At 41.4% G+C, this 17677-nt stretch overlaps 1 protein-coding gene across 2 annotated transcripts in view; it reads right to left on the bottom strand.

Annotated features, from left to right (window-relative positions):
• Positions 1-17677, bottom strand: part of SORL1 (sortilin related receptor 1) — a 240475-nt gene that overhangs the window by 142332 nt on the left and 80466 nt on the right. For both annotated transcript variants that reach the window (XM_033918566.1, XM_033918567.1), the window contains exons 11-13: positions 13855-13928; positions 8954-9042; positions 1602-1783 (exon numbers count right to left, since the gene is read on the bottom strand). In XM_033918566.1, coding sequence (XP_033774457.1) covers positions 1602-1783; positions 8954-9042; positions 13855-13928 — 345 coding nt within the window. The remainder of the gene's footprint in view (positions 1-1601; positions 1784-8953; positions 9043-13854; positions 13929-17677) is intronic.

Raw genomic sequence — 17677 nt, 5'->3', positions numbered from 1 at the left:
TGAGCCCAGCTTGCTTCCTCTGCCGGCGGTCCTGCCCCTTCTCTGAGCCCTGCACTACGCTGCTTCCTCTTCAGGCGGTCCCGCCCTTTCTCTGACGTCCCTGATAACATCGTCAGAGACGCGGCAGAGCAAATCAGGGCAGTAGAAGGCCCCGAAGCAGCATGTGTAGAGTGCTGCACATGCTGCTGGAATCGGCAGTTTTGGAGTCGGGACCGCGAAGAACGTAGCAGCTGGAGTGTTTTTTCCGCGCTTCCCGCCCCGCGAGGTGTCACCGCGGCTCCTCTCAATCCCCGCCAGCGTCGGAAGCCTTCTCTGACACTGGTGCCACTGGTGAGAGGAGCTGAATATTGGGGAGAGCAGGGAGTCCAGCGCTGGCGGCCAGTCCTGTCCACAAGTGTAGGTAGGTGCTAGGAAGAAGACTGGGGACTCGCGCATGCGCACTCCTGCGGCCACAGACCTACGGATCATGGAAGCACGCAGTTAAGAGTGCGCATGCGCAGCTAGTGTTTTATTATATAGGACTGTCTCCTAAAAATTGAATAGCAAGATCTTGATGAGGCCATTTATAGTACACAACTAGATACAGTGTTGGGTCTGCTATTGAGACAGACATGGAGGAAGTCACTGCTTGCCCTGGGATCAGTAATACGGAATGTTGCTACTATTTGAGTTTTTGTCAGGTACTTGCGACCTGGCTTGGTCACTGTAGAAAGAGGATACTGGACTAAATGGACCACTGGACTGACCCAGTATGACTATTTTTATGTTCTTATGTCTTACAAAGGGGAAAAAAATGTAAGGACTGAAACATGCTACGCTATGTTTCAACCGGACATGACAAGAGGGAAAAAAAAAAGACATTAAAAACACACACAGAGGAAATGATGTCATTCACCTAGTCAGAAGTTTTGAAAGATGGCTCCAGCCTGAAGAGAAGGTGACCAGAACTGAATGCAAAAGATATGATAGAGGTTTATAAAATACTCTTTCTAAAAATACTAGGACTAAGGGGCAAGCAATGAAACTACTAAGTAGTATTTTTTAAACAAACCAGATAAAATATGTGCAATTAAACTCTGGAATTTGTTGTTAGAGAATGTGGCTAGTTTAGCAGGGTTTAAAAAAAGGTTGAATAACTTCTTAAAATAAATGCTTATTCTTAAGATAAGAAGCATAAAATCTGTTCAACACAGGCGTCTAATAAATAAATTGAATGCCCCCTGTATAGGCCCCAAAGTTACTGACTGAGTCAGGTTTTCAAATCACACACACAGAGGGGTACTAGCAGTGTGTAAGATTTTACCTTGAACTATGAGTTTTATCAATGATACAACTCTGCATATACCATTCTGGTATTTTTATAGTAACTCAGTAAGTTATAACCCTGAGGCAGATATTAGCCAAAATATAGCCAAGTTGGGTTTTATGTATTGTTTAATTTTGGTGGTTTCAATCCTTGTTATTAAAGTCAATATATATTTTTAATTGTCTATTTGGTATTTGTTAGCTTAGAGTGGCTGGTTATTAATTATTGTCCTCTCACTGTCTTCTGTCAGGAGGATGCCTCTTTTTTTCTACAATCAAATGCAAAAACATCATACCAAGCACAGTTGTTGCATTGATCTGCAGTATCAACCAACTGTGTGACTGGTTATTTATGTATCCTCCGAAGATGGTAAATACAGTGCTCTTCTCCCCAGGCTCTGTAAGCAGTTCATAAACATATATCTCCTTATCAAAGAAGTTAAATGTTTTCCATGTTTCCCCTTCATTGGTACTGTACCTGAGGAGGGCATAAAAAAACAAAACAACAACCCAAGTCACAAACTAAAGACAATCACAAACAATTTTCTTGCATGTGTCATGCTTTATACTAATTTCATCCTAGCGTCTTTAAAAAGAATTAAAATTAAATTTATACAATGATTACATTAGCCTCATTCAATTACCAATTAGGTTAGACATAAAATATTAGACTAGCACGACCAGGCACACTTGACACTTCAGAGATACACAATACTGTAAATTGTAAGATAAAGTAATGCCATAAAAGAAAAAGAGGGAGGAGCAAGGGAAGATTAGGTACTTACCTCAATAATCTTCTCTTAACGCATCATACAAGTCCTGACAGTAGGTGAATATCCCACACTCGCATGTTGGTTGCAGGAGGATAAAATTTAAATTCTTCAGCTCTGCCTTCTTCTCCAGTGTTGTGGAGCCCCCTTCAGTTAGTACCAAAGCAATCTAACAGCACAACACAGAAAACAAGGAGAGGGTATGGGGAGTCTCCCCGGAAACACAGTTCTGTTCTGCACTGTAAGAAATGTTAAACAAGGTTATATAACACCTTAAATAACTTAGGGGCAACAAACCAACACCACCCACTAAAAACAGCAACATGCATTAACCTTAAGGAGTTTGAACTGTCTTTCCCATTGAAGCACTCTCCCTTTAATCCTTACTTTTTTATTATTATTATTATTATGACTGACAGAATAAAATCTTCAGTAGTGGACATTGAACTTTGATCCAGAGAATACACAGGTGAATGCCAGACTGATGGGGCAGGTTGTCAAGACTCTTATGCTGTGTTAACAGAAAGAAGATTATTGAGGTAAGAACCTAATCTTCCCTTCTGTTACACAAAGTATAAGTCCTGATAGTAGGTGACTTACCAAAGCAGTCTCCTGATTCTAGGACAGAACAGATATGCCTGCCCTTATCACAAAGGATCCAAATTCTGTATCCTCTCTCGCTGCTACATCCACTCTATACAGTTTAGTAAATGTGTGGAGAGTGGACCACGTAGCTGCCCTATAAATTTATTCAGGAGAAATTGCTCACATCTCCACCCACAAAGATGCTACACTTCTGGTAGTGTGTGCTCTCATAGAGGTTAGGAGGCCGTTTCCCACAGCCAAATGTATGTCGAAGATATAGCCACCATATCCATAGGACCTTAGGGTAATCAGTTCTGCACTTTAAATATGCTAAGCACTTTGCTAAAAATGTTGGACCAAGAGGGGAGAGATCCAAGATGGCGATGGAATAAGTCGCGTCGGCGAGAGGCTCCTGCACAATTGGCAAAATACTTACTTGTTTGCTTTTTTTCCTATTTCCGCTATGCCTAAGGGAGACAGAGGGGCGTTCTTCCAGCTTTCTCTGCCTCTTTGCCGTCGAGGCAGATGGCGATTACCTCCTATGCCATCTCAGTTGGAGCGGGTGCATCCGCAGACCGAGAGGGGCAGACCTCGATCTTGGAGGGCGAGACTTCGCTCAGCCTGATGGGACCTGGAGTTCCTCCTCGTCCCGGGATGAAGTCGGGAACACTGCTTGCAGTGCAGGAAGCTCCGGAGTTGACGTCTCCGGCGGCGCTGCAGATTTCCCCTCTGACCCCGGATGAGGTACACGGCTTGCCGACTTGCTTGCAGCCGACAATGGAGAATGGAGGAACGGAAACCTGTAATGCAACAGAGAAGGAGAAGGCGGAATCCAGTGGAGTGATTCCTGGTATAACTTTGCTTCCTCCTTTGATAAGACCAGAAGTTATAGACATGGAGGCTATTTGGAGTGGCTTGGAATCATTATACAAGGTATGCTCTCAATTCGTCACTTCAGTCCAGAGTACTAACACACAGATTAAGACTTTTGAAGAGAAACTTCTAAAACAATCCGATAGAATAGACAATTTGGAAAAATCTGTGACTGAAGCGAAAGCTTCAATTAACTTACAATTGAAGGATAAAAATTTACTTTTTAGAAAATTGGAAAATTTGGAAAATGCTAATAGGAGTCTGAACCTTAGACTTTTAAATTTTCCTATTTCCAAACTCCAAACGGCAAGAGAACTGTTTCATTCCTTCTTGAGATTAGTACTTAAATTTCCTGAAAATAATCTACCACCGTTACATAAATTATACTATTTAAATATTCCTAAAGAGGAAAAAGGAAAAGGAACCGTAGCAGGAGACCTAGATCTCACAGCTATCCTGGAATCATCTCAGCAAGAAGAAATTATGGAAAGAGCAACTTTATTGGTAACCTTTGTTTTTCATCAAGATAAGGAAGCAGTTCTTCGTCTATTCTATAAGACTGACAATTTAGAATTTCATGGTTCAAAAGTCTTAATTTTTCTGATGTATCGAAATGGACCCAAAATAGACGAAAGAAATTTTTAACTTATCGTCAGTCTATTTTGAGTATGGGAGCAACCTTTCAGTTACGTTTTCCCTGTAAATGCTGTCTTACCCATCAGAATATTAGATATATATTTTATGAACCTGATCAGTTGAACTTTTTTCTTGAGGGTAAGGCAGCTGGTTAAGCTCCAGTTTCCTCCATGAAACTTCTCAATTAACCAGGATGTTAATTTAATTTAATCCAACTGTATGATCTCCTAATATGAAAGAACATTTCTTGAAAACCAACTTCTCTTGGAGGTGAAGGATTTTCTCTCCTCAGTTTGTGGACTGTGAACTTAGTTAACTTTGTGGAATTTATAATTCATATGTTTTGTTTCTTTATAATTGTTTATTTCTATTATATTGTTGTTTAACAATTTGTAAAACTTATAAAAAAATAAATAAATAAATAAAAAATGTTGGACCAATGACGATTTAGGTGTATAGAACACCGTGTGTGTTGAAATTTACAGTCCACATGGTTACACCACTGATTACCCTAAGGTCTTATGGATATGGTGTGTTGAATGACCTTAGTAGAAACTTCATTAGCCTGCTAATCTTTGTATATAACAAAGAAGATATAGCCATACAGATCCAACTGGCAATGATTGCCTTTGATGTTGGCTTGCTCGCAAAGCTGCATTTGTTAAATTGAAAAAAAAAAATAGATGATCCAAAAGGTGAAAATCATTCATCACTTCTAGGTATCGAAGAAGGGATCTCCTCATATCCAGTACTTTCAACACTTCATCCCTCTTCAGGGAGCCCGTGGACTGCAAAGCAGGTAGCCCAACCTCGATTAATATGAAATGTTAAGACCACGATTCGAAGTACTACCCCCACTTCTGTGATTCTGACAAATAGATCTCTGCAAGACAATGCCTGTATCTTCTTGTGGAGACAATGGCCATCAAAAATACTGTCTTCACAGTTAATTTCAGCAGAGATGCCTCCCATAAAAGGGCTCAAACAGTGCCTTGCTGAGGCCCCTCAGTACGATGTCCAAATTCCATGAGGGAAACAGTTGCTTTATTGGGGGGGGAGGGGCTCAAGTTAAGTGTCCCCTTCAAGAATCTGTCTAAATCCAGATGAGAAGCTAAGGATCCCCTTTTCAGACGGGCTCTAAAGCATGAGATCTTGCCACCTGCACTTTAAGGGAACTTAGTGGCAGTCCCTTTTCCAGACCTGCCTGTAGAAAGGCCAAAACTACCAACACTAGCGCACACACAGATCTACCTGATCCTTTATGCACCACTATTGAAAATCTTCAGGCCTAAACATATGCTGCAATGGCTTATGGTCTCTCTGCTCCAAGGAGGGTAGTGATAACCACCTCCGAATACACTTTCCACACTAGGGCCTCATGCTCAAAAGTCATGCTGTAAAGCCAAAGCATTCCGGATTCTCTAGGGGAAATGGACCCTGAAACAGGATATCCATGTGCATCGGTAGACTAAGACATGTCCTTTTGCAGACACACCAAGTCCCTGTACCATAGTCGTCATGTCCAAACTGGAGCCACCAGGATTACCTGCGCTTGATAGCTCGTTATCCAACAAATGACTCAGCCTATCATGGGCCTTGAGGGAAACACATACAGCAGGTCCCGCACTGGCCATGGCTGGAATAGGGCACCTAGGCTTTCGCTTCCTATCTTGAATCTTCTGCTGAAAAATTGATTCACTTTCTTGCTGTCCACCATCACCATGAGGTCGATCACTGGACGCCCCAATGTCTCACTATGCAGTCTAACGCCCTTTGGGTCAGTGATCACTTCCCCGAGTATAAAGTCTTCCTGCCGAGATAGTCGGCTTGTACATTCTCTAGTCTCCTACATGTGCCACCAATATTGCTTGTAGATGGAGCTCTGCCCACTAAAACAGTAACTGGGCCTCCTGATTCAGAGGAGCACTTTTGGTGCCTCCTTGTCGACTGACTTGGCATTAAGAACATAAGTAGTCGCCTCCGCCGGGGCAGACCAAAGGTCCATCCCGCCCAGCGGTCCGCTCACGCGGCGGCCCATCAGGCATATTGCCTGAGCAGCGGTCCCTGACTAATTTTATACCTACCTCTTACACTTATCTCTAAACCTTCCACTGCTCTTATCTGTACCCCTCAATCCCTTTGTCCTCCAGGAACCTATCCAGGTCTTCCTTGAAACCCTGTACTGTGCTATTTCCTATCACGGCCTCCGGAAGGGTGTTCCATGTGTCCACCACCCTCTGTGTGAAAAAGAATTTCCTTGCGTTTGTTCTAAACCTGTCCCCCTTCAATTTCATCGAGTGTCCCCTTGTTCTTGTGGTTTCTTTCAAATTGAAAAATCTGTCCTTGTCAACCTTTTCGATGCCCCTCAGGATCTTAAAGGTCTCTATCATATCTCCTCTGAGTCTCCGCTTTTCCAGGGAGAACAGCCCCAGCTTCTTCAGTCTGTCAGTGTATGTAAGGTTTTCCATACCCTTAATCAGTTTAGTTGCTCTTCTCTGGACTCCCTCAAGCATTGCCATGTCCTTTTTGAGGTACGGTGACCAGTACTGGAAACATCAATCGCTCCTCCTAAACTTACTTGCTCCACTTCATCACAGACGCTGAAACCGTGGATTGAAGACAAAGTTTTATTTTATTTTTCTTTCCAGCTTATGATTTATCTTTAATCTTATCTATTGTTTTGCCTTTTGTCTTTGTTTTGTTCTATTTCTTTCATTTAAATTTCTCCAGAATTCTACTGTTCAACGGCTCCCCCTTCTGCTTCTATTCCTTTCTCTCCTCTCTTCTACCTTCCAAAGTATTTAGATCAATGCTGTCTTGTTAAAATGTTTATTTTATTTTTCCTCTAACTCTACTTTTCACTTCTTTATTACCCTCCAGGTACTTTAGTTAGATTGTGAGCCTTCGGGACAGTAAGGGAATTTTTCAAGTACCTTTCTTATTTCTAATCTTAATGTATATTTTCTGTAAACCGCTTAGAACCTAACGGATGTAGCGGTATATAAGAAATAAATTACATTACATTACATTACATTACTGTACACAGTATTCCAGATGCGGGCGCACCATAGCCCGGTACAGTGGCAGGATGACTTCCTTCGTTCTGGTCGAGATACCCTTCTTAATGATACCTAACATTTGGTTTGCTTTCCTCGAGGCTGTGGCGCACTGTGCCGACGCCTTCAATGTCGTGTCTACAATCACTCCCAGGTCTCTTTCCAGCTTACTGACCCCTAGCATTGATCCCCCCATTTTGTAAGTGAACATCGGGTTCCTTCTCCCTATATGCATGACCTTGCATTTCCCTACGTTGAAGCTCATTTGCCACTTTTTCGCCCATTCTTCCAGTGTCGTAAGATCCCTTTGGAGATCCTCGCAATCTACCGTGGTTTCAACCTTGCTGAATAGTTTGGTGTCATCTGCGAATTTGATGACCTCACATTTTGTTCCCGCCTCCAGGTCGTCTATGAATATGTTAAACAGGAGCGGTCCCAGCACTGACCCTTGAGGAACCCCGCTCGTGACCCCTTACCAGTCCGAGTAGTGGCCCTTTACACCAACCCTCTGCTTCCTGTCTGCCAGCCAGTTTTTGATCCAGCCATTATCTGAGAACACATGGACTGCTTTGACCTCCAGGGACTTTTCCAGTGTCAGCAAAGCTAGGCCCACTTCCTCTGTGATAGGGTTGACTGGCCTTGGACTGGTCGCCCTAGGCAATGCTCTCCCCAGCCATAGAGAGACTGGCATCAGTTGTCAAAAAAACTCAAGAGGAGATCTGGAGCAGAACTCTGAGAAGAGCCTAAGGGAAGGGGCCTTAAGTGCCTAAGCCAATCAGACCTTAGGCTCCTCTCCATGCATCACATGGTACACCAAGGACCTGGAGGGACTGTGCTTCCCTCCAGTTCCCAACGTCTACCAAAGGCACTGGGGGGGGGGGGGAGGTTTTGGGGGAGCATCCGGTGGCAGGAAGGAGTGGGTATCCCTCCTGCCTTTTTTTATGGAGGGGGCAGAGGGCAGGGGATGGTTGGGGGTTGTTGGCACAGGGGGTACAGGACCGGGTGGGGGCACAGCATGGGGATATTCGGCCAGGCAGGAGGAGGGAGTAGGCATCCCTCTTGCCATTTTCGCTGCTGTGGGAAGGTCATTGGGAATGACCATCAGTGCAGTGGGGGCTTCTTTTTTTTTTATTGTCACCGTGTCATTCTCTATTGTATATTCATTGTAGATATCCTGAAAGCCAGAGTGGACACATCCCAAGGCAAAGTACATACGAGATTGTTTTACACAGTCTCAAAACAAGCTGAATAAGATCCATAATAGGTAAAAAATCTTAAATTTTCAGTTAATGAACTATTTCTTGGAGTTTTTTGATAAGTACAATATTCATTTATTTAGCCCGTCCTCCCAAAGGAGCCCAGAACAGGTTACAAGAGTGCATTCATAATATAGACTGGACATGACATAAGTGATAGTGTGTGGCACAGTGGTTAAAGCTACAGCCTCATCAGCACCCTGAGGTTGTGGGTTCAAACCCATGCTGCTCCTTGTGACCCTGGGCAAATCACTTAATCCCCCCATTGCTCCAGGCACATTAGATAGATTGTGAGCCCGCCGGGACAGACCGGGAAAAATGCTCGAATACCTGAATAAATTAATGTAAACTGTTCTGAGCTCCCTTGGGAGAACGGTATAGAAACTTGAATAAATAAATAGCATAGTTGATAATGCAGCATTTCCATTACAAACATAACAGCTTCTGTGTACTAAAGGACGAACTAACTTACTTTAATTGGTTTGTTCCAATATTTTGTTGAACAGCTATCAAGATTCCTCCATGGTCACCCCAGCTATAATAATGAGGTCCAATAAGAGCCTAGGAAGAGATTAAATAGCTGCATTAGATACAGAAATTTAACAAAATGATTAATATGCTGTGGTAAAAACACAAAGCAAAACTAACCAGTCTTTCCTTCACACTTCCTGAACATGAAAGACAATAGACAGGGAAAAATGTTTGAGTACCTGAATAAATTCATGTAAACCATTCTAAGCTCCCCAGGAGAACAGTATATGGAAGTTTTGCTATCTGTTGCTTTGATTCTAGCTGAAATTAAGTTTTTTTTTAAGTTCAAAGATTTTTATTGATTTTAATATACAAGAAGTACAAAAAAATGTTAAGGCAAGATGCAGTCAAGTTATACAAAGGGAAAAAAAATCATACAATAATGCCTATGTAATACAACAAGCTGATCCACGCCTATCTAGAAGAATATCAGCATAATTGCAGCCATAAAAGTCAAGAATATCCAAAGTACAGAGAGACCCCAGGACTATAATCCAATAGCAGTTCGAGACATGAGCCATGACTTGGTATAATTTCTGTAGATAGCTAAGTCCTAGATCAATAACTGAATGTCATCATTCTATGTTGCAACAGGAGTTGACCGGACTCAAAATTTTAAAATAGGAACTCATGGACCTGTGTTTTTCCGCTATAACACTTTCATATTTAGCCGTAAGGTATAACATATTCCACCAAGTGATATAATCTACCTTGGATAGGTCTTTCCAACAATGTAGGATATTGTTGAGGGCCAGAAATAGAAGGATGTTAAGCAACCTTGTGTTATGATCAGACAACGTGTGTAGGAGGCCATGATGTCCCAAGATAATAATGCAGGAGAAAATCCAAGATAATAATGCGCAGATTTATGGACTCCTGTATATTCAAGATTGAAGAGATGGTTTCCCAAACTTTACTCCAATAGACTGAAAGGTGCGTATGTAGAAGGAAGAACATGGATTGAAGCACACTAGCAGAGCGAGACGATCTAAACATATTGACCCAAACGTCCCGCCAGGTCTTTTCCTCTAATGAAAGTCCCAAATGGTAGCAGCATACCATCGAGAAGCGATCCCTTTTTTATTGTCCTTTGCTGATTTACAGGCTGAAATTAAGTTTTAATGGCTACAATCAAGAAATACTGTCTGATAGACATTAGGGCAATTCTATAAATGTCATTCAAAAGCAGTTACTAGAAAAGATCAGCGCTAAGCACTATTCTATATAGAGCGCATGCCCTTTATAGAATAGCGCTTAGTACCAATTCTCTGAGTAACAGATTTATGCAGGGCGGCGCTGTGCAGGACTTGCTCACCTTTATGAAAACGAAGCCTGAGAAAAATGTAAGAACAATTGACTGGCTAAGGCGGAACTTCACTACCACCTTAAGTAAATTTGGGAGGGTGCACAGCACCACCCTATGATGACAAAACTTAACTTAAAGTTAGTAGAGCCTGGAGCGCACTGATACTGAACCAGAGTGATTATCAAAAAATAAATATTAACTTCCAAGTTGGATATATTAACCAAAAGGAGGCCAGAGGCTAAAATTAGACTTTTTTTCAGCCCAAAGTGTACCGTATCAAGATCCCATGACATAATGAATGGCTTAATGGGAGGCTTCAAATGAAGCAAGCTCTGCATGACTTTTAACATCTAAAGGCAGTACAGAGATGGAACTTCCTGCTACATGCTGTTTCAATAAATGCCAAATGAATTAAGTGAAACAGAGTTCAGTTTTCAATCAGATTTTGAAAGAGAAAGATGGTATTCTAGCAGATTTTGAGTGGGAAAAAAAACCATCTAATGATTTGCCTCCACATCAGATGTCAAACGTTTTCTACTTCAACCCACAGGATTCTACCCTAGAACCAGAACCGCTTTGGGTACCCCCTTAGAGCTTAAAAACAAATTCTTCCTCTCACAATCCAGTGAGAAATTGGAGAAGCTGGGCCTCTTCTCCCTTGAAAAGAGGAGACTGAGAGGGGACATGATCGAAACGTTCAAGATAATGGAGGGAATAGACTTAGTTGTTCACCCTCTCCAAGGTAGGGAGAATGAGAAGGAATTCTCTAAAGTTAAAAGGGGATACATTCCGTATAAACGTAAGGAAGTTCTTCACCCAGAGAGTGGTGGAAAACTGGGATGCTCTTCCGGAGGCATAGGGGTAAACACCCTCCAGGGATTCAAGACAAAGTAAGACAAGTTCCTGCTAAACCTGAATGTATGCAGGTAAGGCTAGACTCAGTTAGGGCACTGGTCTTTGACCTAAGGGCTACCGCGGGAACGGACTGCTGGGCACGATGGACCACTGGTCTGACCCAGCAGCGGCAATTCTTATGTTCTTATGACTGTAAGGGCTGAACATTGGATGTCAGAACAGAGAAGTGTTTTTCTTTTTTTTTTTTTTTGTATAATAATTTTTATTAGCGAGTGCAACACAGAGTATATAGAAGTCCAGCAATACAAGGTCACAAAGCCCATTGGCGATATCCCGTTTCTTTCTTCCTTTCTGTATACTGCCAGTTTGAGATTCACACTCAGTTTTGTACCTCTCATGAGAAGTGTTTTTCTTTATCCTGCAAAAATCACAAATTTGGAGATATCCACAGCCAGATCAATCTCTTGATAGAAAACTCCCAAAAGAAAACCAATACATCTCAGCCAAAAAAAGGCTATGAGGATACAGCTCCTCAATCTCTAAGGATTCCTTTTCAAAGCAGCAGTTGCAATGTTGCCATGGTAAATGCCCAGAGGTCCATTCAATTCTTATGGGCTTCGGGGCATTTACTGCAGCAGCATCACTACTGCTGCTTTGTAAAAGAACTCATAAGTTATATTAAGATTTTCAGTACCAGGTTATTGGAAGATATCCCTACAGAAGATGTAAATCTTCTTTTTCTTATCGTATAAATTAGTTAAAGTATAACACTTAGCTCATGTTCAAAGCTGCTCTTGAGCTAAGTGTTATACTTTAACTAATTTATACGATAAGAAAAAGAAAAAAAAAAAAACCCTAAAAAGTATAAAATATAGGATAGGTGGAGGGTTGACCGATGAGGAGGCTAGCTACATGAGAGTCCTGAACTGAAAACAAACATATGGCTATTCAGGTGTAGCCACTGAGGTTTCCCCATATAAAGAATCCTTTAAATGCTTTTGCTATAGAGTTTGAAAATAATAAATAAAAATTAAAGATAAGATCGATGAGAGATAAAGAAACTTATAAGAGTATTGTTGAACTAGTGAAGTGAAGAATATATGAATGATTAATGTATAGTATTTCTTCACTTATAATCTATTAAAAATATCTGCCTAATAGATCTATAGTCAGAGGCATAAGACCAGGAATATTTTTATTAACGAGGATAAGAACAAAAACTTTGAATCATTAGTTCTGGAGAACTAGAATGAAAATCATCATGTTCTGTAAGAATGAAAATTGGATAAGAATAACAAAGTTTAAAGACTTGAATAGAATAAGAACTATTATTAATTCCCCTTAATTAAAATTCCTTATAGTAGAATGAAAATTACCAGTGCACAGTGCTGTCCATAGTGTATTCCCCTCCTATGAGTCTTCCTACCTCATCTGGGGCTATGTGCCTGCTGCTGATGCTGAAAAACACTGCATTTGCTCTGCAGTCTACTAAGGCCCAAATTCACTAAGCAAACTGACCGTGTACTGATCGGTTTGCGACCCCGACCCAATTCACTAACCTTCTGGCCAATCTTGTCCACACCCGATCTGATTCCAACTTGCAAATGAGAGAAAATGTATTCCTGCAGCGATTCACTAAACAAATCGATTTGGCTGGCTGATCCAAAAGTGAGCGACTGCTGAGGACCAGTCGTTCACATCTTTTCCAACTGCCCTGCTCTCTGCCACCCTGAAAAATACAATCAAACGCGCCCTGCTCTCTGCTTCCCCAGTTCTCTGCCGCCCTGCTCCATTAGCCCAGTGCAAAGCCAGTAGCATATCAGGGAAGCCAACGCTGGCTGCATGGTCCTAGCAAGGAGGAGTAAAGGGAAGAAAAGAAGGATTCTTTACGGCGACTGAACTCCAATGCGAGTTAACCGCACACGTTTACAGCTCACAGAAAAGAGTGCCGGTTTAAACTGAGAATGCGGTGGTTTTCTCCTCCCAAAGCAGTAAACTTGTTCGGGGCTTTTGTAGCTTTTCTCTGTTTTCTTTCTTCCTGCTTCAAGGCTGGAGGGGGGCCAGTTTGTTCAAACAGCTATCCACTGGATTGCTATGCGGCCGTGTTTTCTGCAGCAGATTTTTCTTTCTGTTCCATGCTGTCGGAGGGAAGTCAGGAGAGCAAGCACATGCGCAGACCATCTACAGGCAAAGAAGATGATCTGTGCATGTGTCAGGATCGCTCTACGCGTGCCACCGATCGAGATATTTTGCATGTTGAGGGTTCCTGAATTGGTCGGCTGGGATGATGCGGACATGGATTGGAAAAGTAAGTGGAGTTTAGTGAATCTAGCCACAAGATCTCAGATGCCAGCAATCACAGTTAATGGTGCCAGCACAGGTTAGAGACACAGCAGACTGCAGAGCTATGATCTGCTGTCTGCATGCCTGCTCCTGCTGGTCCACCCAGGCCCACTCAATCTGCCGTCCATGTCCCTGCTCCTGCTAGCTAATTTATCTTGTTTTTCTACACAATCATGTCTTCTCTTCTTTATTGTTCTATGCCACAGCTTAGACAAGACAATTCAAGTTCTGTCCAGTACTGTAGCATTAAGCTCCTTTCAATTTGTACACAATGAAAGTACACAAATGTTGCCACAGCACAAAAAAAAAATAAAATATATATATATATATATTCTTACTTCTCGCCATCTGGCTCCTGCACTACTGGAAACATATACACTTGTTTTACTGGTTATATTCTTTCCAACTGAACCTAGAGGGCAGAAAATATTTGGTATTATTTTAAAAGAATACAATGCAAGCACAGAGAATGTAGAGCCTATGCATTAAATTTGTACTAAAACTTTAGTAGGGCCTTGCCAAAAATTGAACGTGCATGTTAAAAGTGTCACTCAGAGTGAGGCAGTAAGATTCAGCATGGTCTTGGTAAGAAGTATCCCCAATAGCATAGTCAATATCACCATGCATGGAAATCTAAAAATGCATTGGCCACATACCTTGAGCATGTTACTTACTGAGAGGAAACTACCAAATAGAAAAATTGTGCTAACCTATGCAAGCTCAGTTCTCTTTTCTTCTTTGCTCCCGTTTGCTTCCAAAGGGTACAAATCAGCCTGATATAAAGGAATTGGCTGTCAATGTAGAGGGAAGAAACGAGAGCGTTCTAGACTCCAAGAGAACAGGTAAAAAGGAAAGCACAAAACAGACATGAGTGCATTTTTAGAACCACCAGTCTCTTGTGTCAGTAAAGGTCTTCATAGAGTGCGGATAGAAGTTGTATTTGGAAACAGAAAAGCATGCAGAAAGACGACCCAGATAGAACGACGATTGTTCTTACTCATAAGGGTGCTGGCATCTGACCATTTCTGCTTTCATAATCACCTTTAACCATAGGCACTGTAGTAGCTGCATAACAGTCTACTACTGCATCTTTTTCACGTCAAAGTCACACCTACATTCCTAAAAATGTGTGGCACAACACACTTCAGGGAGCAAGCATACAGACACGGAGAGGACTCAGTTGGTCCAACTGCAGCTTGCCCATTTCCACAATGCTATGAAGCCTCTGTACCTTAAGACATTGTGAGATGTAAAAATGCTTGAAAAGTCACAATACTGGAGATATATATATTAATAGTGCAAATATTTATATTTACAAAAGCATTTCTGGAAAAAATGTGTGCAAAAAAAATGTGGCCGAATATGTTCATCGCCAAGAGCCTACAAATAGTTTCATCATGCTATCTCCTGTCTGTGGCCTTCATTTTTTCAAACTCCCGCATGCCAATAAGAAGCATTTTTAAATATGGAAGTTGAACATACGCCGCCCTATATTCAATGCTGTTTAACCAGTCAGTTAAACAATGACCATTTGTACAGTACACAAATGTTGACACAACTGGTTGGATAAATAGTGTTAAGCTGGCTAAGCACTAATATTCAATAGTTAGTCTACGTTTGCCCTTTATAAACTTAGGCAGCCAGCACTTAAAACTGACATAGCCGGCTAAGTTTGAGCAGCTCAACGATAGACCAGATATTCAATGCCTGTTGCCAGAAACAGCTCGCCACTGAATATCCGGGCTCAACACCAACCATGGGAGTCGGTCTGGTTAACACCCACTGCGTTATCTTGCACAGATTATTTTCACGTGTGGATATTTTAGTGCACTCACACTAATTCCTTTCTTGACCAGTTTTAACATGCACATTAAGGCCTTATTTTAGCATATACATGCTTTTCCTGTGTTTGCTCAAGTTTAATGCATAGGCCCCAGTGTAAGAAAAACAATCCCTCTGCCGAGTCAGTAAAGCAAACTAGTAGGTCTTCTGATGTCAAAGACAGACATTATCTAAGTTGTAAATAATTTTTCAGAGAACATTCACAGAAAAAGTACGAAGCATTGCACTTCTGCCAAATCAAATCACTAGGCTCAGAACAGTACCGGGTTTTGTGTATTTTAGATTTCATAATGAAATAACTTTATTTTGAGGTTCAAAAATCACTTAAGGCGACTACTTTAAAACACCTGTACAACACACTGACTGTGACCATTCTCTTTTGACACTCTAAATCCTCACATTGTTTTCCCTCTGTGATACTATGTTGCAGGCTGTTATCTGATGAAATGGTCAGAAGCAATCACAAAAGTGTGAGTTTGACCTCATTAAAGACTTAATGGAAAATACTTTTAATACTGTTTTAGAAAAACACCAGCTTGCTATTCACTTGGAAGATTTTCAAAAAGATTTTTTGTTCACAAAAACCTATTGCTTGTTAACTTTCTCATTCAAAACTTTAACATATCTGCTTATTGGAGCTGTCTCAAACTGCTCCCTCGTCCCCCCCCCACCCTCCATCATAAAAAAAAACCCTTAGTTTTGGTGACAATGTTTGGTCAGCAAACAATTTACAGGGATTGAAGCTTGCATAATTAATTTACAGTTAAGATCTGAAAGCAAATATACAAGGTCTGTTCAAAAAGTTCCAGGACTGATTTTATAAAAATTTATTAAATGATCTTAAAACATTGGGTCTCTTTCCCTACATACAGTATTTTCCCAACATAGTTTCCTCTTCTGAAAACAGTCCTTAAATGCATCTTCAGAAATCGCAAAAAGTTGCTGCATTGAATTTTGCTTTACATCTTCAATGGTGTCGCATTGCTTTCCTTTTTTAAAAAAAAAAAAAAATTATGTTCTGCATATCCTACAATTCTATGCGGACTACAAATTATTCAGATACTCAAGCATTTTTCCCTAACTGTCCTGGCAGGCTCCCACTCTATCTAATGTACCTGGGACAATGGGGATTAAGTGATTTGCCCAGGATCACAAGAGAACAAGAAGTCAGCAGGGGGTCAGGAAAATAAGGTGGCTCGGGAAGAACTGTCATCGCGTTTTTTGCGATGGTAATCGGTCATCAACCGTGGAATAAACTTTGCCGCGACACGAGACATCTCCAACTTCTCTGTTAGAATCTTGTGGCATGAACCAATGCAGATGTTGCATTTCTCTGCCAAGTCTCTAACAGTCATTCACCGATTAGCACAAGGAACCCTCACTTAATCAACATGATCATCATCAGTTGACATTGATGTTCTTCCAGTTCGCGAATCGTCTTCCACTGATTCATTACCACTTTTGAAGCGTGAATACCATTCAAAACACCTTCCACAATTCCTGATACGTTCCCCAAAAGCCACTTTGAATATTTCATAAGTTTCTGTAGGGTTCTTACCCAATTTAAAATAGAACTTCACACTGTAGTGCTGCTCATTGAGGTCAACGCATGATGAAAAATAGCTGATCATGAAAACGCACTTTCACAAAAACTGCTGTAGCTTAGAGACAAAAACAGATATCAACAAATGGAAAAAAGGAGGTTACTTGTGAGGTTTCAAGCTACTCAATGCCAACTAGTGCGTCCCAAAAGATCTTCTCATTGGTGCGCAATTCAAACTATCCTGGAACCTTTTGAACAGACCTCATACTTTGTTTCATCATCAACAGATTACCTAATTTAGGGTGGGAGGTTGTCATGGCAGAAGGTTAGTTTTTACCACACATTGATTTACCAGAGAAGTCACCAACCTCCAATATCTCAGTAACGCAGGTTACTGACTCTCATAGTAAATTAATAATTCTGCATGTGAATCACCTGACCCCTAAAGGTAGTAATGTGAGACTACTGCTAGAGGCACTATGTTCGGAGACCAGACCGGCAGGGCAAAAGTGACTGGGGATCACATCTACACTAGGACCTACTGGATCACCGGGTATAGGGCCAGTACACTCCCAATGCTGGAGGGAATGGGAGATGGGATGGGATGAAGAGTGTGATCAGGGTGTGGGCAGCACTGGAACCTCTAAGTTCCAGCCAAGGAGCATCGGACTATGATTTTGAGGTCCAATGCTCTTGGCATGATAAAATAACCCCAACCCTATATTTCTATCATTTTATGGCCATTATATGGCTTATAGTGGCACTCATATTCACTG

This window comes from Geotrypetes seraphini, chromosome 13, assembly GCF_902459505.1.
Source record: "Geotrypetes seraphini chromosome 13, aGeoSer1.1, whole genome shotgun sequence".
NCBI lineage: Eukaryota > Metazoa > Chordata > Amphibia > Gymnophiona > Dermophiidae > Geotrypetes > Geotrypetes seraphini.
Note: the sequence above shows the minus strand (reverse complement) of the source record. Positions and strands in the feature narration are given on the sequence as shown.